Genomic DNA, 26280 nt, shown 5'->3' on the forward strand with positions numbered 1-26280 from the left:
GCCAGTGTACCTAGTGGTCAGTGTGAGACACCAGATTTCAACTCCTCACATCCATCAGTGACACATTCAAGAGGCAGACTCAGTGAGCACCAAAGCCCCACTGAAACAAGTCCTGCACCATAAGCGTGTCTCCAGCACAGCAGTTCTTCCATTATAGACACAGCGGGTCCTCACAGCCAATTGGCCTGGAGATCAATTCCTCCCAGTGTACCAACAGCAATCAAGGCTTAACTACACCAAGACTTTGCACTCAGCCCACAAAGGGGTGTACCAAGAGTGTCCACCTTAGGTGATTGGGGAGGCTGAGCTACTGGCCCCTACAGGTCACCTACCACACAAAGCCACTCCATCAACACAGGGAAGCAGCCAAAATGCGGAGACAAAGAAACATGTCACGAATGAAAGAAATGGAGGAAAGCAAACTACTGGACGACATAGAGTTCAGAACCACATTTATAAGGTTACTCAAAAATCTTCTAAAAACCTCTGAGGAACTTAGTGAGACCTTTAAGGATCTTAATGAGAATGCCAAAAAAAATGGAAAAGGACCAGTCAGAAATTAAGCATACACTGTCTAAAATAAAGAATATACAGAAACTCAACTGTAGATCAACGTACCCCAAGAATCAAACCAAAGATCTGAAATATGAGGAAACAAAAAACACCCAACCAGAAAAACAAAAAGAAAAAAGAATCCAAAAATATGAAGATAGGGTAAGGAGCCTCTGGGACAACTTTAAGTGTACCAACATCCAAATTTTTGGGGTGCCAGAGGAAGAGAGAGAGCAAAATATTGAAAACCTATTGGAAGAAATAATGACAGAAAACTTCCCCCACCTGGTGAAAGAAATAGACTTAAAAGTTCAGGAAGCGCACAGAACCCCATACAAGATGAATCCAAAGAGGACCACACCAAGACACATCATAATTAAAATGCCAAGGGCAAAAGACAAAGAGAGAATCTTGAAAGCAGCAAGAGAAAAACAGTTAGTTACCTAAAAGGGAGTATCCATACGACTGTCAACTGATTTCTTGGCAGAAACTATGCAGGCCAGAAGGGAGTGGCAAGAAATATTCAAAGTGATGAATAGCAAGAACCTACAACCAAGATTACTCTACCCAGCAAAGCTATCATTCAGAGTTGAAGGTCAGATAAAGAACTTCACAGACAAGAAAAAGCTAAAGGAGTTCATCACCACCAAACCAGGATTACATGAAATGCTGAAGGGTATTCTTTAAGAAGAGGAAGAAGAAGAAAAAGGTAAAGATAAAAATTATGAACAACAAAATGACATCAAATACATACATACCAACAAGTGAATCTAAAAATCAAGTGAATAAAAAATCTGAAGAACAGAATGGACTGGTGAATATAATAGAATCAGGGACATAGAAAGGGAGTGGACTGACAATTCTCAGGGGGAAGGGGGTGTGAGGGGTGCGGGAAGAGATTGGACAAAAATCTTACACCTATGGATGAAGACAGTGGCGGGGGGTAAGGGCATGGGGTGGGGTGGGGAATCAGGTGGAGGGGAGCTACGGGGGAAAAATAAAAGAGGAACACCTGTAATAATCTGAACAATAAAGATTTATTAAAAAAATAATAAAACTCTGGTTATGGCCTTTCAGACTGATAAACTTCTTAATTACCTGTCAACAGCCAAAAACTTCTTCCGCTCCTCTTCAGTTTGAGCATGGACTTTCTCAACATTGGCGTTCTGGGCGGCAAATACATCCTGCAGTTGCTGCCGCTTCACCATGAGCTCATCCACAACTTGCAGACAAGTTTCTTCAACCTGAATGGAGATGATTTGCATTGTAGATTTACCATCTTTTACATCAATAATGTCACTAACTCTTCTTCTTTTCTAAATAGCTCATCTTCTTATCAATAAAATCAAACCACCCTTATCCTGTGTGATTCCTGAAGCTCTCAGGGAAGGTGACCTCACTGTACACTTCTAGGAAATTGGCGATCACGGCCCTGCCTTTGTCCTTCACTTCGGACTCAGTCCTCACTAACTGCCACCTGCTTTCTCTTCCCATTGTCTGGCGAAAATGTTCATGCTACTACGAACTCTTAATTAGCAAACTACACAGACAGACTTTACTTTTTTAACTAAATTAAGTAAATTTTACTTTCAGCACTTCCTCCTTCCAGACTCTCTATGGCTTCAAGGATATCACCCCTCTGGCTCTCTTCGTAGCAGTACTATGTGACCTTATCCCAGAATCCCATCCCTGCTCCACTGCCTTCCTCTCTGCCTGGGAGTCTCGACCGCTCATATATGGTTTCAGTTTACCCCGTAACCTAGCCCAGCCTTCCCATTATCTGTATGCTCTTTAACTACCCGACAGAAATTGCTATCTAGATGTCACATGACAACTCAAGCCCCGCAGGTCCAGAATTTTCTCTCCTTAACCTGCTTTTCCTACCCACCAGTTGCCCAAGTTAGGACCAGTCATTTGTGCCATCTCCCCTCTACCTCCTCTCCCACTTCAACATCTAATAATGCGTGAAGCTGTGCCCATTTTACTTCAAGTTATTTCTCAAATCTGCCCCGCACTCCACCCCTCTGTAACACTGAGGAGCACAACAAGATGCATTCAGTGAAGGAAGTAATTGTTTTAATGATGAGACACTTCGTTATTAATTACCTTCCTCAGGTTATCAATGTCTTCTCTACCTTTCTGGATAGTTTCTTTTAATGTGTCGATCTTACTTAGTTTCTTCTTCAGCTGATTGCGACTATATTCTAGTTGAATATTAAGCCGAGTTTTTTGTTTTTCAAATTCTAATCTAGAGTAATAAAGTCAAGCATTGTAAGTGGCAAACATAGCCTTTCAATTCACTGTTTACTATGGAAAATTTCAAACAAATACAAAAGCAGGAGGAGTATTATAATGAATTCCCATATAGCTATCATCCAACTTTAATAACTATCAATTCATGGTCAATATTGCCCCACTCATCACTCCCTCCCCTCACTGGATTATTTGAAGCAAATTTCATACATATGTAACTTCATCTGTAAATGTTTTAGTATGTACTAGTATTTCTGAAAGTGAAGTGATTTTTAATGCATAACCATACACTATTACAGATAAAAACGATGACAATTCCTTAAATATCAAATTGCTATCACTGGCAAATTTCCCAAGTCTCACTATTTTAAAGCTCGTTTGTTTGGATCAGTAGCCATACCTTGCATACAATATGTTTCTTAACTCTTTTATACAGGTTTCCTCCTTTTTTCTTCTAAGTTACAATTTTGTACTTAGTCAGTCAGTCATTTGTAATAGCTATTTATTCAGAAACTCCCAAACTTGGAATTTAAGGACATGTTCCTTCCTAAGCACTACCTTTTTTTCCTCTTTTAGTCTTCCTTGTTGAAAGTATTACACAGGCCCTCCCTTCCCCCCGCAACCTCTTCCAGCCGGCTCCCTGCTCTCCCTACTGTGCCAGGGCCGTAAAGTCCTCTGAAGAAGCCCCATATCACAGTAGGTGACCCGTTCCATCCTCTCTCCCTCTAATATCCTGCTAACGGAGTCATTCGTTCAAGAAACATTTTAAGCACTGCGTGTATCAGATACTATGCTAGATACAACTGATACAAGGACAACAACAAAAACAACTGGGCTGACAGAAAGGAAATACTATTTAATGACAGGTATACATGCTTTTACATGCAGTAGCTCTCTTAAGTGGTATGACCTTCTGAGACAGGTAAGACCACCGTCCCTGTTTACCTGACAAACCAAGGCACAGAGAGGGAAGAATCTTGCTCCAGGCCACCCACTTAGGAAGTGATGGAGCCAGCATGACCCACGGACACATTATGAGGTACAGGAGTCCCTGCCCTTAGCCTGCCTGTAGGCGTGCTCAAGAACAAACTCCTGGGGGCTAATTTCTGCTGCAGCAGGAAGACGCACAGCCGCAGACTAGGGAAACACTTCTCTCCTTGGCGCTGGGACTCCACACCACCCTGGCTTTCCTTTCTCCTCGCTCACTGCTCCTTCAATGGTTCCTTCTCCTCTGATCAGTTTGTTAATTAACAGCGCCTGGGGTCTCTTTTCTACCCACATCCATTCACTTGTTGATCTTATCCAGTCACATGACTTCAATGCCATCGGTATGCCAACCATTTCCAACTTTATACTTCCAGCTGGACCTCTCCCAGGAGCTCTTAACTGTACATTCGACTGCCTGCTCTACATCTCTGACTGGATGGCAGAGGCATCCTGGGATACATAATGGATAATCTACTAAAAGCAATAAGTTTTAGTAAGTTATTAGATGTTAGATCAATCTAAAATTAGATACCATTTTCTATATCAGTACAAGACAACCAGAAAAATATCATAAAACAGATATTATTCACAAGAGAGAAAAACAAAAAATCTAGAAATTAACTGAATAAAAACATTCATATTTCTATGGAAAATAACTTTAAAATTATAATGAAGAATATGATGATCAGAATAAGTGAAGAGACAGTCTATGTTCTTAGTAAGAGGACTTAATAGACTGAAGATGTTCTCCTCAAATAAATCTATAAATCCAGTGTAATCTCAATCAGAATCCCAGGTTCATTTTATGAGAAGCTCAATAAAAAGCAATAGACCGAATTCTTTACAGAGAAAATCTACTGAAATTCAAGTAGACTTCAGAACAAGGAATATGACAGGGATAAAGAGGGGCATTTTATAATGATAAGGAAATTAATTCAGCAAAAAGACATAATCCCAAATATACACTGAGTGGCCAGATTATTATGATCTCTGAACGTATAAAATATATATATATTTTAGAGGCCCGGTGCATGAATTTGTGCATGGGTAGGGTCCGCCAGCCTGGCCAGGGGGAGGGGATATGGGCAGTTGGCCGGCCTGCCTGCTGGTCGAAGTCCTGGTCGAGGGGACAATTTGCATATTAGCCCTTCATTATATAGGATCCACTGAGTGGCCAGATGGTTATGCGTTCAGAGATCATCATCATCTGGCCCCTCAGTGTATATGCACCTAATCACAAGGCTTTAAAACACAAGAAGTAGCCGTGGCCGGTAGCTCAGTTGGTCAGTGTCATCCCGATACGCCAAGGTGGCGTGTTCGACCGTCGGTCAGGGAACATACAAGAATCAACCAATGGCCCTGGCCAGCTTTCTCAGTGGTTAGAGCGTTGGCCCGAGGACCAAAAGGTCACGGGATTGATTCCCAGTCAAGGGCACATACCTGGGTTACAGGTTCAGTTCCCAACGTGGTCGGGGGTGGGGTGACTGAAGGAGGCAACCAGTGGATGTGTCTCTCTTACATCAATGTTTCTCTCGCTCCCCCCTTTGCTCCCTTCCACTCTCTGAAAGCAATGGAAAAGTACCCTTGAGGAGGATTAACAACAACAACAAATCAACCATGACTGCGTAAATAAGTAGAACACAAATTAATGTTTCTCTTCTCTCTTTAAAAAAACCATCAATCAATAAAAAAGATTTCAAAAAAATTCGTGAAGTAAAAACTGACAGACTGGATGAAGAAATGGACAGACTTGAAAGCGTAGCTGGAAGGTCAGCACTCCCCTCAGTGACGGCCTGAAGAGCTAGCTACACAGCCGAGGATGCGAGCAACGTGAACCAACTCAACTGCCACCAGAGCACACCCCACCCACCAGCAGAATGAAGGTTCTTCTCAAGTGTACATGGACATTTATTAAGATGGAATACATGCTGAGAAATCAAACAAGCCTCAATCAATGTAAAAGGACTGAAACAATGTAGAATATATTCCTATCACATGTAATTAAAATAAAAATCAGTGACAGAAAAATATCTGAATCTGCCCAATACCTGTTAAACAACATGCTTCTAAACATCCCCTGAGTCGTAGAAAGAAATCATAAGGAATATTAGAAAATATTCCGAGTAGAATGAAAATGAAAATACAACATACCAGAAGTAGTGTGATGTAGCTTTAGCAGTGCTTAGAGAGAAATCTATAGCTTAAAATGCTTATATTAGGAAAGGAATGTCTAAAATACATAATGACAGGTATACATTCTATCTTAAAACCTAGAAAAAGAAGAGTAAATTAAACCCAAATAAGTAGAAGGAAATAATAAAGTTAAGACCAGAAAGCAACACTATAGAAAGACAAACCATAGAGAAAATCAATGAAGCCAAGAACTGGTCTTAGAAAAAAATCAATAAAATTAACACACTTCTAGCTAGACATTAAGAAGAAAAGAAAGGAGACAAATCACCAATATCAGAAATGAAAGAGTGAACATCAGTACAGATCCTACATTAAAATGGATAAAAGGAAATATTATTAATGACTTTATGTTTATGAATTTGACAACTTGGATGATACACAAACTACCAAAGATCACTCAAGAAAAAAGGTATCCGGAATAGCTCTATATCTACTAAGAAAACTGAATCTGTAATTAAAAAACCTCCCCACATGCCCTGGCCCGTGTGGCCCAGTGGTAGAGTGTCTGCCTGCACACCAAAGGGCCATGGTTTCTATTCTCGGTCATGTAGCTGGGTTGCAGTTTGCTCCCTGCCCCCGGTCAGGGCAAGTGCAGGAGGCAACCAGTCAATGTGTCTCTCTCACATCTCTCTCTCTCTCTGTCTCTCCCTCCCTCCCTCCAAGAAAGCAATGGAAAAAAACATCCTCAGGTGAGGATTAACAAAAACAAACAAACAAAAAAACAAACAAAACATACCAAAAAAAACCTTCCAACAAAGAAAGGTGGGTGGCCCTACTGGCTTCCCTTGCAAGTTTTATCAAACATTTAGGTAAGAAATATTATTCTACAGAAACCCTCCCAGAAAAAAATACAGAGGAGAACAATTCTTGACTCATTGTATGGGTCTGGCATTACGCTGATACAAAAACGTGACAAAGACATTGAAAGAAAAGAAAACTATAGGCCAACATACTCATGAATGTAGATGCAAAAATTCTTAACAAAATTTTAGCAAATCAAATCCAAAAACATTTAAAAAGGACAATACACGATCAAGTGGGTCCATTCTAGTTATGCCAAGTTGGTTTAACACTCTAAAGTCAAACAATGTCACTTACAATATTAATAGCCAACCCCCAAACCCAACCATACACTCCTTTCAACAGAGGGCAGAACAAGTATCTGACAACTCAACACTCCATTATAAAACATTTCAGCAAACTAGAAATAGGACTTCAACTTTCATAAAAAGATGCATTTCTCCCTCTTCTATACTATGGAACAGTTTAATTACTGAAGGTTTTCTTAAGTATCAACCGTTGAAGTTTCCTGTGTCTTTAAAGTCCGCTGGGATGTCCTCTGTGAAACCATGTCCTGGTGAACTTGGGGATGGGAGGCGTAGAAGTTTTTTACTTTCTTTCCTATGGTAACTGGCCTCCTCAGAATTTTCTATCTTAGTAATATATTATTTCTTGAAAATTATCAATTTTATCTACATATATAAATATTCACAGAGAACTAAGTAAATGAGTGTCTTTCCCATTCTCTTATTTTGCATATTTGTGTTCTCTCTTTAAAAAATTATGAAATGAAAGAATTAGATCTCTTTATAAGAATATGAGTATTTACTAGCTGTTTCTTGATACACTGAAATAAAGACCTCAGGCATCCTTTGAATTATGAAATAATAGTTATTTATATATTTGTACTTTGCTCACCAACATTTTAAATAAAAATACCTTTTTTGATCAATTTCTTGTTGCTGTTTAACATGTTTTTTCTCAAATTCACGAATATTTTCCACACCAATTTCTTCACAGAAGTGTTGAAAAATATCATCTTCAACCTTTTACATGATTTCAAAACAATTGGTTTAATAATTAATTTTAAGAAAGAATATAGGCAATGCTTAAATCTAAATTTTCCTCTCCTAGGTTTTCCTGGACTAGGCCCAAAACTAATCCCAACAAGCATTACTGTACTCTGAGGAGCCTGTGCTTTCTTGTTCTTCAGCTCCATAAACTACACCCATCTATTTTCAAGTTTCTTATTCTAAAAATTAAATAAAATGCGCAAAATTAGTTTTAAGAGTTTTGACTTCATGAAGTGTTTAAAATGAGAAACATTTCAATTACATTAGCCACACCAAAATGTAATATTATACATAAATAAAATGTTCTTTTTATGAGTAATGCCACAGTGTCTTAGGCAGAATAAAGCCTGACTAGAGAAGAGAATTAAGACTCAAAAAGATTTGGAAAAACCAGAATAAGCCAAATCCAACAAAATAACATATAACTTCAATATTTTTAAGGCCCTGCATTTATGTAAAATTATACAACAAACAGACCCATTTTTACAGCAAGGCATGTTTAAAACTTTCAGATTTTAGTTGAATATAAGTGAAATATGAATGTGACTGATTGATGCAATGGTGAGCTATGATTCACACAGTAGATAATCCAAACCACGGAAGTGACAGTCTGTGTGTGGTGTCCCAGGCACTCTGTGCTGGGCAGACAGCACTTGGACATTATGCTTTGTCCTGGGCATTGACAAATAACAGAGCACCCCAGAGGATGGCTACCAGAACTGGTTTAACCTGAAAGAGAGACAGTAAGGAGCTATAAAGTATGGTTTCAAATCATGTGATGAAGGTAGAACTAAAAGCAATGGGTGGAAATCACTGAGTGATGGTGTGACAAACAACTGTCTAAGGATTAAAGGTAAGCAACAGGGAAATGAATTAAATCAGAAAGTTCCTATTAATAAGCAGAGGCTAGATGACCAACGCTTTGTTTCCCCAGAGCCAACCACTGTGCCTGGCAAATACAATGAATGTTCCAGAAATAATTACTGAGCGAGTCTTTTGGTTTAAAATCCTCACTCAAGGCTATGTTTTATTGATTTTTAGAGAGAGTGGAAGGGAGAGAAGGACGAGAGAGAAACATCGACGTGAGAGAGACACAGATTGGTTGCCTCCCATACCGGGGTTTGAACCTGAAACCCTTTAGTGCACTGAATGATGCTCCAACCAACCGAGCCACTGGACTAAATAAGAAGTTATCTTAAAAGCTACCCCCAATGACCAAGCTCTTCCTTTCCTGATATTAATGGCAGTGGGAGAGAGAAAGAGGCGGTGACTTTTCCAATGAACAAGGAAAGGTTGGAGAGCGGAAGAGAGTAAGTATGCACTGGTCACTGTCCCCTCAGATGGCAATAGTGGTTCTCAAAAGACCAAGGAAATAAATTTTGCAAACCAGTAAAACTCAGTACATGTTCAAGAAGCTCTAAATCTGGCATAGAACTACATTCTACATGCCACTTAATAATAAATATATCATTCATGACCTTATCTATCTTTTCTTGAAATTCTTCAATCCTTTGTTGCCACTTTTTGATTCCTTCATTCAACATAGAACATTGAGAGTCAATATTTAGTAGTTCACTTTGTAGCCGAGATTGTTCCTAATTATAAGAGAAAAAAATTCTTTTTTAACATGGCTATTTTAGCTTTATATAGTGAAGCAAAAAATGTGATAGGTATCTTTTAGAATAAAGGGGAATCCATGAGGCAGGGTAAATTCAGGTACAATTGTATAAGATCAACAACCATAAAAATAAAGAAACTACAGGACTGTAATATAATCTCAGATCACGAAGTAGAGTGTAAAAATCACATGGTGCTATATAAATGTAACTCCTGAAACTCTGTGTCCTGGTCTAATTTCCATAACATTTTATGTAAGTCTGTATTACCCGGTAAAAGGCAGCAAGGTGCTTTTTTTTCATCATCTCTAGTTCACTTTGCGAATATTTGAGTCGTGTATGAGTTCCTTGTACCAGAGTCTGTATTTGTTTCAAATCTGCTTCCTTTCGAAGCAGCTTCATTAAATCCTAGAGAGGAAGAGAAATATGAGAACATTTTACAGCAGAAAAAGCACTTTCACTTTTCAAAGTGCTTTCATAGGCCATAATTTCACTGACTTTTTACATATAGCCACATCCACATTCCATCTTCCCTTCTTCTGGGCTGTTAAGAATATAAGCCATGTGGAGTAACCAAGATGCCATATAGCATTCTCAAAAAACTTACACACTTCCTAACAGGAAACAGGAATGAAAATGGAGGAATAGGGCGTGTGGATTCCACCCAAGGCACATGAATGGGACCATGTGATGCATCGTGCCAGGCTTTTAGTGCACCCGTCTTTCAGCTTGCCTCATCCACTCCCTTCTCCCTTCACTTACCCTCTTCCCCCCTCTATAGCTCTCTTCCACCCGGTTCCCACCCCACCCTCTGCCTTATCCCCCATCACTGCCCTCATCCACAGGTGTACGCTTTTTGTCCAGTCTCTTCCCGTACCCCTCACACCTCTTTCCCCCCGAGAATTGTCAGTCCACTCCCTTTCTATGCCCCTGATTCTATTATATTCACCAGTTTATTCTGTTCATCAGGTTTTTTATTCACTTGATTTTTAGATTCACTTGTTGATACATATGTATTTGTCGTTCATAATTTTTATCTTTACCTTTTTCTTCTTCTTCCTCTTCTTAAAGAATACCTTTCAGCATTTCACATAATACTGGTTTGGTGGTGATGAACTCCTTTAGCTTTTTCTTATCTGTGAAGCTCTTTATCTGACCTTCAATTCTGAATGATAGCTTTGCTGGGTAGAGTAATCTTGGTTGTAGGTTCTTGCTATTCATCACTTTGAATATTTCTTGCCACTTCCGTCTGGCCTGCATAGTTTCTGTTGAGAAATCAGCTGACAATCGTATGGGTGCTCCCTTGTAGGTAACTGTTTTTCTCTTGCTGCTTTTAATATTCTCTCTTTGTCTTTTGCTCTTGGCATTTTAATTATGGTGCGTCTTAGTGTGGTCCTCTTTGGATTCCTTTTGTTTGGGGTTCTCTGTGCTTCCTGGACTTGTAAGTCTATTTCTTTCACCAGGTGGGGGAAGTTTGCTGTCATTATTTCTTCAAATAGGTTTTCAGTATCTTGCTCTCTCTCTTCTTCTGGCACTCCCATAATTTTGATGTTGGTACACTTGAAGTTGTCCCAGAGGCTCCTTACACTATCTTCATACTTTTGGATTCTTTTTTCTTTTTGCTTTTCCAGTTGGGTGTTTTTTGCTTCTTTGTATTTCAAATCTTTGACTTGATTCTTGCGATCCTCTTGTCTGCTGTTGGATCTCTGTATATTATTTTTTATTTCAGTCAGTGTATGCTTAATTTCTAGTTGGTCCTTTTTCATTTCCTCGAGGGTCTCGCTAAATTTATTGGCCTTTTCTAGAAAATTCTTGAAAAACCTTATAACCGTGGTTTTGAAAACTATATCCAGTCATTTGCTTTCCTCCATTTCTTTCATTTGTGACCTGTTTGTCTCCGCAGTTTGGCTGCTTCCCTGAGTTGATAGAGTGGCTTTGTGTGCTAGGTGTCCTATAGGGCCCAGTGGCTCAGCCTCCCCAGTTACCTGAGGTGGACACTCTTGGTGCACCCCTTTGTGGGCTGTGTGCACAGTCTTGTTGTAGATAAGCCTTGATTGTTGTTGGTATCACTGGGAGCAATTGACCCTCCAGGCCAATTGGCTGTGAGGATCAGCTGTGTCTACGCTGGGAGAACTTTTTAAAAAATATATATATTTTATTGATTTTTTACAGAGAGGAAGGGAAAGGGATAGAGAGTTAGAAACATCGATGAGAGAGAAACATCGATCAGCTGCCTCCTGCACACTCCCTACTGGGGATGTGCCCACAACCAAGGTACATGCCCTTGACTGGAATTGAACTTGGGACCCTTCAGTCCGCAGGCTGACACTCTATCCACTGAGCTAAACCGGTTAGGGGCTACACTGGGAGAACTTCTGTGCTGGAGACACCCTTATGAGACAAGACTTGCAAAAGCCTCCGTGCTCAGCTTGGATGGGGCGGAGTCTCAGGGCAGAGCAGCCAGCATTGGCTTCCCATCAGCCCTGCCCTAAGAGGCCCTTGTGTCTCAGTGTCCCATGGTAATTGCTGCAAGCATCTCTGAGAGAAAGCCGCCCTCGAGTTTTGCCTGCTGCCAGACAGTCCAGTTTCTCCCCGAATGAGTCTGGGTCCCCAGAGTCTCGCCCGGAACTCGAGTTCAGAACAGTTGGGAGCTTTTGTCTCCCTCCCACTTGAGAAAGCCAGCCGTGTACTCAGTTGCCAGTCCTCTCCGCGCACGCGCCTCTGTACCTCTTCCTTCTGCAGCTCCTTTGAATCGCAGTGTGCTTTTCTCTTCCCTTCTAGTTGTAGAATTTCCACTCAGCCAGCCTTCCTGTGGTTCTGGGTGATGCCTGTTTTGTCTTTTAGTTGTAGTTTTGAAATTGTTGTGCGAGGCAGCAGTTTAGGTGTTTACCTATGCTGCCATCTTGGTTTCTCCTTCACTTACCCTCTTACTCAAATTAACTGCCTGCTGTATGTTCTTCTGTATTTTACTCCAAGGCCTTACATGAACATGTGTATGCATATCTACCTATATGTTTTTCCCTTCTTATTTTGAAAATTAAGAATCATATTGAACATGCATTCATGGCTCTTGCTTCTCTCATTCAGCTACTCACAAGAGTCAACTTAGATAAAGCTCTAAATTCATTCTTTTAATAGCTGCGTATTATTCCAGAGTGAGTCTGTACCAAAATTATTTAACTATTCCCTAAATAAGGGGCATTCACTTTGTAACCACAAACAATGCTGCAACAACATCCTCGTATGTATGCCTTTAAGTACTGGTGCTTCTATTTCCATGCAATAGATTCCCTAGGGTGAGATTGATGGGTCAAAGGTATTCATGTTCTTAATAGCTGGTACGGATCACTTTCCCCAAGACTATAACCATTTACATTTCTATAAATAATGTATGAGCTCACGTTTCTTTACATCTCCACCAGCATATATATTTTTCCAAGTCTCTTTGATAGGTATGAAGTAATCTTAATTTAATTAGTATTCCCCTGAGTACTATCTATAATAATAAAAGCATAATATGCTAATTAGACTGGACAGCCAAATGACCTTCCAGATGAAGCCGGGGCTGCGAGGGCTGAGCCCCCTGCACAAATTTCGTGCATCGGGCCTCTAGTATTCTACATTGAGCATTGTTTCATGTGTACCAGCCATATGGAGTTCTTCTTTCTCTGAATTGTTTAATCCTATCCTTTGCCCAGATGTTTCTATCATAATGTTGTTATTCAAGTCAACTGTAAAAAGTTCTTCGATAGTACAGAACCTACAGTATTCATTTTAAACTTTAAGAAAACATATACAATGGCTCTTTGTCCTCATTAAAAATTTTTTTAACATTCAAGTGGTTTAATCTATCTGGAATTTATTTTTGTATGTTATAATATAGGGCAAATTAGTTTAAGAACATAATTATTCTACTCAGTATCCTGTAACTTTTATAATACGGATTTACCTTTAATTCTTGCATTAGATGGGTTCTTCTGTCTCTTAAATTCTTTATCTCTTTCTCATCCCAGCATCGAGCCTTGTATTTTAAGTCACTTGAACCTCCAGAGATCACCCCAGATTTTAAAAATAATGTTCCATCAAGAGCTACTGTCTGTAAAATTAAAAAATATTTTACATTGGAGAAATGTACATGAAGAAGATAAAAGTAGGACATAATAAGGCAATTTTTACAGCTGAGAACTTTTAGATAAGAAAAACCACATAATAAATCTCTAGCATGTGAAAAGACACCAACCAATAAACCACAAATACAAAGCCCTGTTTTACAAGGCTCAAAGCAATTCTAGGCAACAAATTAGAAATTAAAAAGGTTCAAAAGTAAATTGTATATTAGTTCCAAACATATTCAATATTGAGAAGAAAAAACCAACGATATTTGTATTTAATATTAAATAGTTTGCATTATATAATGCTGTATTTTGAAGATTTTGAAATCACATGTCAATGGCATATTATGAAAATCATCTTATCAACTTTAAGACACCAAAAATATCATCTGCCAAAATGGATATGACCTGGGACCAAGAACAAAACCTTAAATGGAGTCAAGGGTATAAAAACAGCTTGAAGTTACAGTCCTGAGTAAGCACAGGCTTTATGAAATAAATAAAATAAATTCTCAATGTTTTGCAAATGTGTTTAGTGAAAGCAGGAAGAGGTCACCTGTAAAGGACGAAAACCATGTAACATGAGCTGATTTTAAAAAAGCCAACCAATAGGAGTCTCACGGATTCCTTCATTCAGACGTTCCCTGCATGACTGCTGTGTGAGATTCCACACTGGGGACTGGAGTGACAAAGGGAGTGAAATACAGTACTGACCCTCAGCTCAGACTTGTATACATCAGAAGTTCATTCTTATTTAAGGCCCCAGGATATTCCATTCTGTGAACACATTATAATCTTATTGAGTCTTGTTTCCAAATTTTCCTGTTACACATAATGGCTCAATGAATAAATCTTATGTACATACATCATTTCACATACATGTGAGTTTATCTACGTGAAGTTCCTAAGAAGTACAACTGGTCCGATTGCCCATCACGGAGCTGACACTAACTTACACGATCACAGCAGTGAATGGCAGGGCCTCTCTCCCCATCAGGTGTTGTCTAACCTTGTGACGTGGATGAATCTGACAGGTGAAGATACGATTTCGGTGCTCCTTTATTAGGCATTTCCCGTATTTTAAGTAAGGATGAGTTTTCATATTTAAGAGCAATTATATTTCCTTTTATAAAATTTGTTCATATCCTTTGTCCATGTTTATTTTTGTTCATTTTCTAATTAATTTGTAGAAAAATGTGATCTTTACTGTAAGTTGCAAGTATTTTCCCTGGTTGCCATGTCTTTTTTATTTTATTCATGGTGGGTTTTGCCATGCAAAAATGTTTTATGTTTATGTGAATTTATCCATCTTTTGCATAGATTTTGGGATTTTTATCATATTGCAAAGGACTTACTTTCTCTGCAATTTAGAAAAAAATTCCCATGGTTTTTCTTAGTATCTTCAGAGTTTAATTTTTACACTTTCCTAATCCACCTGGAAAGCAATCTGACATAACGGGTGAAGTCTAGATTCAACTATATTTATTCCAGATGGTATCCAGTTTTCCAACTTCTGTACCTTGCATTTTTATTCTCTCTTGTTTAATGGGTACAATTTGTTTTTTTATAAATATATTTTATTGATTTTTTACAGAGAGGAAGGGAGAGGGATAGAAAGTTAGAAACATCAATGAGAGAGAAACATCATCGATCAGCCGCCTCCTGCACACCTCCTACTGGGGATGTGCCCGCAACCAAGGTACATGCCCTTGACCGGAATCGAACCTGGGACCCTTCAGTCCACAGGCTGACGCTCTATCCACTGAGCCAAACCGGTTTTGGCAAATGGGTACAATTTTTGAAAAAATGATCTTCTCACAAATTATCCAGCAAGTTAATGACATTTTTCTGGATCTTTTTCTTTCTTTTTGCCAAATCATATTAAAAAGATAAAATATAAGTAGATCTTCCTATATATATTTTATTTAAAGTAACAACCACCCAGTCTATGGGAAGAGAAAGCAAGTAACTGTTGTTTTTCTGGTGACGGCGAATGGATGGAATCACACGTATTTAAAGAAATTCCAGCCCTAGCTGGTTTGGTTCAGCGGCTAGAGCATTGGCCTGAGGACTGAAGGGTCCCAGGTTCAATTTCAGTCAAGGGCACACGCCTGGGTTGCGGGCTTGATCCCCAGTAGGGGGCGTGCATTCTCCCTCATCATTGATGTCTCTATCTCTCACTCCTTCTCCCTTCCTCTCTGAAATCAATAAAATTTTACATTTTTTAAAAAGGAATTCCAGATTTAAATGTTGTTACATAAATTTAAAAAATTGAATTATCATAAAAATCTTGATGACCAAATGATAGCTAGCAGAAATACTATAATTTATATTATGTAGTTTATATATGCTATATGTTGTTTAGAAACTAACCAAAATGTTATCTGGTGATGTCACTTGCAGTATTTGAGTAAAGAAAATTCTAAAACATGGTATCAAGTCTATGAAAAGATGAAGTCCATGAAAAAAACAAAAGGACAAACTGAAGACATGTATCTGTGAAAATGTGACATCTATTCAAAGGTCTTACATATCCTTAAGCACAGAGACAATTCCTGAAGTGGCATAACAATAATAGGGAGAAGATAAGGCCTCTGTAATATACTTAAGACACAAATGACAAAGCTGATTAAAATTTTGAAATAACGATAAGAACAGGATGTAGCCTAAAGGGGAAAGGCATCTTATGTGAACAGATATAAACCATTAATATTTGTTAAATGAAAGAAGGAATAAACACAATCTTATCTTCATGTGAGTTCTTTAAAATGACTTCATAAATCTTCAAAAATCAATTTTATAAAATATATTTTACAAACATACAAAAATAAAATGTAACACATTTAATTAGGTAGCAAAATAAGGAAGATATATTAGCTCATTTATTCCAGCTGCTTAAATTTAATATGTAGAAATCAATGACAGTGATTCCTAAGACTGTGATCCCATTATCATTAAAATTATTACTGATAGGAGTACTAAAATATGTGAGAAGTTATTTATGTTAGCCAGTCAATAAAAAACTAAAAATTACTATCTTTCATAGTAATAGCCTGTTTTGTGTTCATTTGCAATACTGGGCATTCCAGATCAAATATTTTAATTCACTAGTAAATTAAAAAATGACTACGATTTCTTGAGAGTTATTTGCTAGGCCCTATAATAGTATTTTGCATGTTATTACTTAATTTAACCCGTATAACGCTTATGAAATACGGTAGGTACTGTTATTTCCCCAATTTTAGATGAGAAAACTAAAATTAGAGGCTTAGAAATTTGTCTAAAGTCACAGAATTAATTCCTAAGCAGCATCACTGCGTTTGCTTCATGGCTTATGCCCTATGGCACTAAGTAAGTTTCATCAGAGATACAGTTTTTAAAAAAGTATGTCAGATAATCTGAGAAATGAAACATTGTTAACTAAATACAAACTCTATTCAACTGAGACTAAAACAATATTTTTAAAACCAAAATTTCCTTGAAAGATATTTAGTACCCTAATTTTAATTGTGCCATTTCTATAACTTCAAATGTGTTAAAACCTTGAATGTGTAAGAATTCTTCTATTAAACTATGGAAGAATTAACCCAGAATATAAACTAAGCACCTACATTTTTCCCTGATACTCAGAAATACATGTACTACACAGCTAAATGCAGGGCATATCGAGATTCAGCTAGAACATGTATTGCATATGAGCAAAAAAATAAACTGCCTTGAGATACTATTAAAATAAATCTAATTTCCAAAATATAATTTCTGATATAGGGAAATGCTACAGAAGTGAATTTTTTGAAAACTCAACTAAACATAAAAACCAGTGAAGCCATAACCATCTTAGGTTCTATGTTAGTTTTCCTTACTAAAAGAGTCATATGAAAGCATATGTTAATATTTGCGGAATATATCAGTCTTATAAATATTGCTTCAGATTACCCTCAAGTACAATCTAAGCATCTTACCTTCCGTCTTTCAGGTCCATCGAAGGCAATACGCCTTGCTTCCTCCACAGTCTCACAGACAAGGCCATTTCCACACACAAACTGAATTACTTTCTTCAGCTGAGGAAACTGAGTCTTTACGACATCAATCACCATTTTACAGCCTTTAATCTCCCGTAACCTTTCATTAATTGGCTTGATCTAAAAGGTTTAAAAAGTACTTATTAGGTAAACTAAAATAAAAATCCAAGTACAGTACTCAGTACATTCTTTCTCAGAAAGCACACACAGGCATGACAGTAAGAGATTAACAGTACACACTCACACACTAAAGTCTGACCAGGACCTGCCGAACTGTGCCCCACCGCTGGCCCGTGCGCTATTTTAAATACACTTCATCAGCCCTACCCAGATGGCTCAGTGGGTAGAGCACCTGCCTGCTGGCTGAAAGGGTCCAGGTTCCATTTCGACCAAGGACACATTCCTTGGTTGCAGGCTCAAGGCAACCAATGTGTTTCTCTCTCTGTCTCTTCCACTCCCACTCTAAAAAACCAAACAGAAAAAAAAAAAAAAACAATAAAAAAATATCCTTGGGTGAGAATTAAATTTAAAAAAATACACTTCATCAAAATCCAGAAGATAAAATTTCCAGATCCAACTCCATCACTAGCCAGCTGGGACAAAGTGATGCATGATAAGTACGCCGTGTTCTCAAACTCATAAAACCTAGTGAGAGATAATACCCACTTATGTGTGTGTGTCAGAAGAGTGGCCCAGCATTGTGGAGCTCAAAAAAAATCACTCTAGGTTTAAAGGGTTGGGAAAGCCATCAGACCTTCTTTGACTTTTGAGTTGAGTCTACCAATAGCTTAAAAAAAGGAGTACCTGCAATGTACCACTGGAAACCAGAAAGTACGGCCTCGTTTTTATAAAACAAAACCCTATATACAACCAAAATGTGTGCGGACACATACACCTGGGAATATGTATTTACATAAACTTAATGTATGGAAGCAACGTAAAATAGTTACAACTAAGGAACTGGACATTGAGAAGGGGTAGAAATATTTCCTTTACATTTCCAACCTTCTGTATTAGGTCTTTTAAAATGAGGGTGCCTTGAAAAAATCTCAAGCATGAAGTAAGTAAAGCAGGATTGAACAGGCTGATGAATTAGGTCACGCAATTTTCGTGGGCAGAAGATATAAGCAAAAAGTGGAAGTGCAAAAGGCAAGTCTGGACTCTCAGTACCCAGCGAGCATTTGCTGAGGCCTCTGGGCCAGGCACTGCCAGGTGCTATCCATGTGAATGCTCTCTGCGATAATCTAAGAAGGTAAGCACTGCTTCCTCCACTTCACAGGTGAAGAAACTGAAGCTCAGTTAAGAGCAATTAACAACAAGTGAGTGGGAGCTAATTAAAAGCAGGGCTGAGATTCATCCTCAGGTCAGTCCTAGTCTAGGGCATGTGCTCTTGACCGCTGCCTTGGGTTCAGGTTCTGGAAGGCAGGACCAACAGGACATTTTCTTTAGCAGCCAAGAAAAAAAATCAATGAAGGTTATAAATCTTTAAAAAATTTATGAGAGAGATTTGTTGTTCCACTTATTCATGCATTCACTGGTTGCTTCCTGTATTGCCCTGACGGGAGCTGGAACCTGCAGCCTTGGCGTACTGATCAGGGCGATGCTCTAACCAGCTGAGCTACGCAGCCAGGGAAAGGACATCCATCTTGACGATGACAGAGTTCCTGCCTCAGGGTTTAGACTCTGGATGCTCAGCACATGCCCAAGGCTCCACATTCGCCTGCTCTACCAAGATGGATGCATATTTACTGGATCACGTTTACAACTGAGACTCTGGTTGGCATTTCTCCAACAGACCTTATGTCTTATCCACCTCTTACACTTTGCTATTGAACAAAAATATTGCTGTCTAGTAGGCTAAAACAATGTCCTCGAAATCATCAAGGTAGAATTATGGCAAACTAGCTATGGAAGAAATGATATGAAGTCAGAAAAGACAGCACCCACTTGATACTATTCCTGGCCTGCCAATACATTAACACCAGCCATCTGAACGACTGACTGGCATACAGGCTGTTTTTTTTCAATCACTACCATAGTTTTAGGCAATAAAGACATACTTTAAACAAGATTTTATCACTACTAAATACTAAACGTTATAAATTTCTTACATCAAGGTAATCTAGAGCAAGGAATGTCTCAGGTTCGGCTCTTTCCTCCTTCAGAAATCGAATACAATCTCTTGCTACCTTTTCAGAGGTTACAATAATGGCGATTATGTACCGGCCAAAAAGCTTAGTAACAGCCAGCTGGTACTTCTTATGAATAGGATGACACAGGTCAAGCAGTCTTCCAAACTTAGCAGGTTTCAAAAAAGGAGAGCAAAAAATACATTCATGAGGAACATATGATTCATTGTTTTCTAATGTAACAAAGCAGCATAAACCAAAAACTAATTTTATAAAATTATAAACATCAGATTTTCATGGAGTCTCATTCAAATGGACATAAGTTTTGTTATGAAATATTCATTTAGGTGTGTCACATTTCACTTAAGAAAAGAATAATGAGGGGCTAGCCTCACCAAGGTATTAAAATATTTTTTACAAAGCCACAGTAATTAAATGGTATTCATCCATTTCCTCATTTACTAAATAAGAATTATGAGGACCCCTCATTTCATCACCACATGCAGGTACTGAGCTAGGCACTGGGTAAACATTACTGAACAAAGCAGATACATTCTGATCTCACAGAGCTGTCAGGCGTCTAGTAGGGAAGAAAGATATGAATAATCAATTACTAGACACATGTACAAAATAGACTTATAATAGACACGGTGATAAAGCACAGAATGCTCTGAGAATGTATTACACGGACTAGGTTGACCTGAGACGTCAGGGATGGCTCCCCACAAAGAAGTGCTACTTGAGATCTGAAGGAAGGTCAAGAATTGATTAGATTCGATTCAATAAGTTTTCTCAAAAATGTCAGAACATCAACCATACTATATCAATGCTTCCTAGACTATTTGAAGATTCAATTTTGTGTCTTAGACTCTTTTGTTATTTGCTTGGTTCTACTTCAGGAATACTAATTTCTTTATGATAGATCATGATTGTTGTTAATACTTCGTATCCTGCTCTTCGTTTTTTTCTTCTCCTTTCACCTTTTGACTATTAAAAATTCTTGCAGCACACTAGCTGAAAACTGCTGATCTAGAGGGTACTATGCTAAGTGAAATAAGCCAGTCCGAGAAAGACAAATACCATATGCTTTCACTTACATGTGGAATCTAATGAACAAAACAGAGACAGACACACAGAGAACAGACTGACAGCTGTCAAAGAGGAGGGGGTCTGAGGGGCTGGGTGAAATAGGTAAAGGGATTAAATAAACAAAAAAACCAAACCTCATAGACACAGACCACAGTATGGTTATTATCAGAGGGAAAGGGTGTGGGGGCAGGTAGAAGTGGATAAAAGGGGGATAAATGGTGATGAAAGGAGACTAGACTTTGGGTGGTGAGCAAACAATGCAATGCAGATGATGTATTGTAGAATTGTACACTTCAAACCTATATAATTTTATGGACCAATGTAAACCCAATAAGTTCAATACCAAAAATAAATGCTTTAAAAGGATATACTTCAATTAAAAAAATCCTGGACTATACCATTTTCTGAAGTTTATGGCATTAGATGTATATGAGCCTTTGTTGGCCTAGTTTTATGTGTTTTTAACTAGTTTTTGTCTTTTTGTTTGATCTGGGGGAAGGATTCTGTGACCAAGACTTACTCCTTCATCATCATCCAGAAGTCAAGACCAACAATTCAAAGAGAGAAAGTAAAAAAGGACGGCATGAAGGAGGAGAAGCTGGGGTGGCCAGAGATAGGCGGAAAATCGTGAGACTGGTGTCACAGAACCAAGGGGCAGGGGTCTCAAAACAGTGCAAGTGGCGAACAGTGTCAAATGCTGAAAACAGGCCATCACAAAATAAGGACTGGGCAGTGAACACTGGTGTTAGGGACCAAGGAGTGAAATGCCAGACCCCAAACCAAAGAAATAATTTTGTGAGGTTGACATTCTAAGCAACAGATTAGATATTGCTGTGTTTGGACTGATGAAATAATAGCAAAACTGGATGTAAGTCAGATTTAGTAAATAAAAGTTCATTGTTACAAAAGTATACCAATGATATCTACTGAAAATATGATTTAAAAAAATAAAACCAGGAAGAGGTGTGAGGCTGTGCTTTGGGGAGAGAAACTACCTCATGGCAACCAAGTCCTTGGGGATACTGGCCATAACCTGGACTTTCTGGTAATGTGTTCATGGAAATGTTCCTCCCCCAAATTACTTATCTGTAGATACTACTGGAAGTTATTAACATTTTCACCCCAAATATTTACTATATTTTAAAAATAAATAATAAAGATTTCTGAAATGATTTTTCTTTCAAATAATGGTAACATTTTAAATCCCAAATAAGAAAGCTTTGCTGAAACTGGTTTGGCTCAGTGGATAGAGCGTCGGCCTGCGGACTGAAGGGTCCCGGGTTCGATTCCGGTCAAGGGCACGTACATTGGTTGCGGGCACATCCCCAGTGGGAGGTGTGCAGGAGGCAGCTGATCGATGTTTCTCTCTCATCGATGTTTCTAGCTCTCTATCCCTCTCCCTTCCTCTCTGTAAAATATCAATAAAATATATTAAAAAAAAAAAAAAGAAAGAAAGCTTAGCCTTTTTGTTTCCATTAACTATGCATTCTATTACCACAGCATCTGGGTAAAGCCTTTTAAGGTGCTCCAGAATCTCTGCTCTCTTTTGCTGACGTTTTCCCTCATGGTTATCAATCCCAGCATTCTGCAGTTCACTTCTAATAAGACTCATCTCTTCATTAACTTCCGAAATTCTTGATTTTGTTTTTTCAATTTCATCCACTAGTATTTCCTCTTGCTGTTTTTTCTCTTTCAAGCAATCCCTATATAATAATAACAAAAATAAATTACATAGCAAAAAGTAAAACAAAAATTTAGAAATTACAAGATACAATATACTCAGGTCTGGCATTGCAGGGGAATGGAATAGTGCTCTATCAATTTTAAGTGATGAAAAATGCAATAAAATAAACTTAGCACCAAACTTGGGCAAGAGATTTTGATCATTCTTTATTGATTCAAAAGATACATATTTCTGGATATTGAAAAAGTAAAGATAGATCAATATAACCAGAGCAATCATCATGAGCTTAATAATAAGTAAATGCCAATTAAAAAAACTCTTAGTGGGAGAATACTTAGATTGTACTAGCTTTCATAACTTTTTTTAAAAATATTAATACCAAAAGAGAGTTTTAAGTTTCACTACTGATAAACATTTATATTTTCAAAACTTAAATATTTTATTTATGTGCTGAAGTATAATTTTTAATTATAAACAATGGAAGAGTGAAAATATGATACAATGAAAGCATTTACTTGATGAATATACCACAAATAAACCAGACCCTTGAACTATGACAGCTGCAAAAACCTTTAACAATACCCACATGCATGTTTTTGTATACTCCTCCAACTTCTCTATTCGCTTTTTATGATCTTCTATTTGTTCTTTTACTTGTTTTAGATTTTCCTAAATTAGGAAATGAAACCTAAAATCAATTACAGCAACTCCAAACAAATAAAACTGATTATTTTTCACCATCTGCTTAGAACTTACTGTAATATCCTTAGTTGTTCTGAATTTAAAATATATCAAATATAACCACATGAAAATACTCATAAGAGCAAATTTTAATTGTGAAAAGGCAGGATGGTATAGAGCTTTGAGGTTATAAGAATCAGGATTCAAGTCCTGGCTCCACCCTTTACTAAATATATGATCTCTACAAAGTTTATTCTGGTAAACTCAAACTCCCTCCAAGGTATTATTTTCAGACTAGAGGCCCGATGCATGAAACTCACGCAAGGGGCTGGGCCCTTGCTGCCGCAGCGGCCGCCTCTGCCTCAGCCCCCGCCAAGGCTTTGTCCAGAAGGTCGTCTGGAAGGATGTCTGGTCTAATTAGCATATTACCCTTTTATTATTATAGATGATACACAGTTCTTTTCTTTTTCACATATCTGGAATGTTTTTAGTTAAAATATTTTAAATTAGTACCAAACTGAGATGGAGTAAATAGGTCATGCACAGAAAAATAAAAAACAATGAAATAACACTAGAATCTAATCTTGAATGTGCAACTTAATTAACAACTAAAAGAAACTAAATCTCAGGAAAATAAAAACAAGGTGTCCCTCTCTGAGCACTTACGAGAAATATCATCCTGCATTATAAAATTAGCTCATAAATGAAAAGATGCCATTTGATAATGTTATATAATATAGTATAAATTGAGTATTTCATGAGAATATCAACAATTTCTTCTGGGACTTCTGCTTTAATATAAACTATCTGTGCTTTGTTATATATAATGAATTTTTTAAAATTTATTTTTCAATTACAGTTGACCTTCACTGTTATTCTGTATTAGTTTCAGGTGCACACAAAGTGGTTAGGAAATCATGTACTTTACAGAGTAGTCCCCCCACTGCTTCAAGTACCCGCTTGGCCTCACACATACTCATCCCAATATTACTGACTATATCCCCTGTGCTGCAAACTACTCATGCAATAAATATTTATTCACTGGCTAACATGGCTAGGAACTAGAGATACAAAGAACAGAACATGCGGGGGGAAGGGGACATCTGTAATACTTTCAACAATGAAGATAAATGAAAAGCAAAGAACAGGACACAGTCTCTGCTCTCAAGAACAATGTCTCGTGGGAGAGACAGAAAATTAAATAAGTAATCCCAGCAGAGTGGCTTAGTGCTACAACAGTACAGGACGTATAAGCCTCCGAGAGGCTTGTGGGAGGAGGGCTTCACCAAAGTCTTGCTCCTTCACGTTGCCACTAAATCTAAGTACAGCGGTAGGCTCCAGTTAGCTTCATGTCTTTAACCTCTCCCCCGTCTAATTCGTCTTGTGCACCACACAGCAAGATGAATCTTACTCCGTTACTAAGTAATTTAAAACCAGGAGTGTACAAAAGTCAAAAACACAAATCTTTTTCAGTGTACCACGCCAGGAAAAAGACGAAATACGAAAGTTTTAAGTGGAAAGGAACATATTCTAGGCAGATGCTGATCTCAGTGTATTCACGTATCACTCAAATTCACTGAACAGACAACTGTGCTAGGTGCCAGAGCTGTAAAAACAAGCGAGACACGGTTCGTTTTTCTCTAGGACGCAAACCTTTTAAAACGAGAGTCCCCTACTGAAACGTTAGTGTCCCACCAAGAACTCCATGCAAAGAGGAAACACAAGATCACTTGACAAAGAATACAAGGTTCAGTCAACTGGGAAACCGCCTCGGCCTTCACTCCGGCCACGCCCAAGGCATGTGTCATGCCAGAGGCGTTTCTTTGTGGCAACTACTTCCCGGGCAGGTGGGTCTCTGCGGGATCACTCCCTGTTGGGCAAAGAGCCGGGAAGAAACGTCAGACAGGCTTTGGTTGAGGAACAGGCTTTCCTGGAGGAAATGTGAACGGCCAGGGTCATCAACCGACGGGGAGGGGTCAGGGACTGGGTGCTCTGCTGGACACATAATGGGGGAAATCAGTCGGCCTTGGTAGCAGGCATTCTGCATTGGAGATGCCAGCTGATTGTGCCAGGGTCTGGAAAACCAGCCACTGCCAGCAGCTGGCCATCTGGTATCTGTGGAAAGTTACAGCCCCTCCTGTCCAGGGAGGGGGCCACCAGTCCTATGGGACACCGAGTAGGAGTACGTATTTCTCCATCTTTCTCGACCTCAATCTATTTCTTCTCCTGTCAGTGTTTTCATATTCAAAAGACAACAGCAATTCAGCCAAAACTTACTGACATGTACTAAGTACAAAAGTTATAAAGGACACTGTTATGAATCCTGCCTTTAAGAAGCTTCCAGTCTAGTAAAGCTGTACCAACTAATTGTACTTTCCCTTCGATCTGATAAAATTCTTTAGATATAGATTAAGAATAATGAGTGATTATGAAGCATCCATCTTATATAAATACTGCTGTTTGAAATTTTGACCCTGCTCTTTGGCTTCTGTACATTCTTGCTTGCTAAGACTACTCCCATTTCAGAGAGGCCATTAAACCTTCCCAGACAAGGTTATCAGTGCTGGCGCCAGGCCAGGCCTCTGGTTGAGGTCTCCAGGCCCCAGCACATACGGGCTCTTTAGGAACTTGCAAAAGGGGTCGGAAACACCCCATATTAGGGAGACAAAGAAGGTAAAAACATATAAATAGGGAAAATTCCTGCATGTTGGGGCCCAGAATTTGAGAGACATTCTCCTCTGGACCCGCGCGTAATAAATGTAACTCCGTCTCTCTAAGTATTGCTTTGTTCTTCTTCGGTTTTCTGTAACAATTAGATGCAGAAGAAATTATTCTCAGTTTTTTTTTGGTGGGGTAGGGAGAAAAGGCAGGCTAGGTAAAGCTTTGTGCTGTCATAACCATAGAATTTAACATGTAGTGATAAGTAAGTTTTTTCAAAATTAGCATGCACAAAGGCAAAAGTGCGCAATGAGAATTTATAGCAGTGTACAATTTTATAATGCAATACAAATTATTCAAGTATTTTAAAATTAATTACTGCTATGTTACTAAATTTGCTGTTTTTAAAATTTATTTTAATCCTCACTTGAGGATATATTCATTGATATTA

At 38.4% G+C, this 26280-nt stretch overlaps 1 protein-coding gene across 2 annotated transcripts in view; it reads right to left on the reverse strand.

Annotated features, from left to right (window-relative positions):
* The window catches only part of SMC1B (structural maintenance of chromosomes 1B), a 57981-nt gene that overhangs the window by 18132 nt on the left and 13569 nt on the right, over nucleotides 1-26280 (reverse strand). For both annotated transcript variants that reach the window (XM_080660960.1, XM_080660959.1), the window contains exons 8-17: nucleotides 23077-23159; nucleotides 22302-22509; nucleotides 19700-19885; nucleotides 17529-17708; nucleotides 13404-13550; nucleotides 9725-9862; nucleotides 9317-9433; nucleotides 7705-7811; nucleotides 2659-2800; nucleotides 1651-1796 (exon numbers count right to left, since the gene is read on the reverse strand). In XM_080660960.1, coding sequence (XP_080517086.1) covers nucleotides 1651-1796; nucleotides 2659-2800; nucleotides 7705-7811; nucleotides 9317-9433; nucleotides 9725-9862; nucleotides 13404-13550; nucleotides 17529-17708; nucleotides 19700-19885; nucleotides 22302-22509; nucleotides 23077-23159 — 1454 coding nt within the window. The remainder of the gene's footprint in view (nucleotides 1-1650; nucleotides 1797-2658; nucleotides 2801-7704; nucleotides 7812-9316; nucleotides 9434-9724; nucleotides 9863-13403; nucleotides 13551-17528; nucleotides 17709-19699; nucleotides 19886-22301; nucleotides 22510-23076; nucleotides 23160-26280) is intronic.

The sequence above is a fragment of the Plecotus auritus genome (assembly GCF_963455305.1).
Source record: "Plecotus auritus genome assembly, chromosome: 3".
In the NCBI taxonomy this organism is placed as follows: domain Eukaryota; kingdom Metazoa; phylum Chordata; class Mammalia; order Chiroptera; family Vespertilionidae; genus Plecotus; species Plecotus auritus.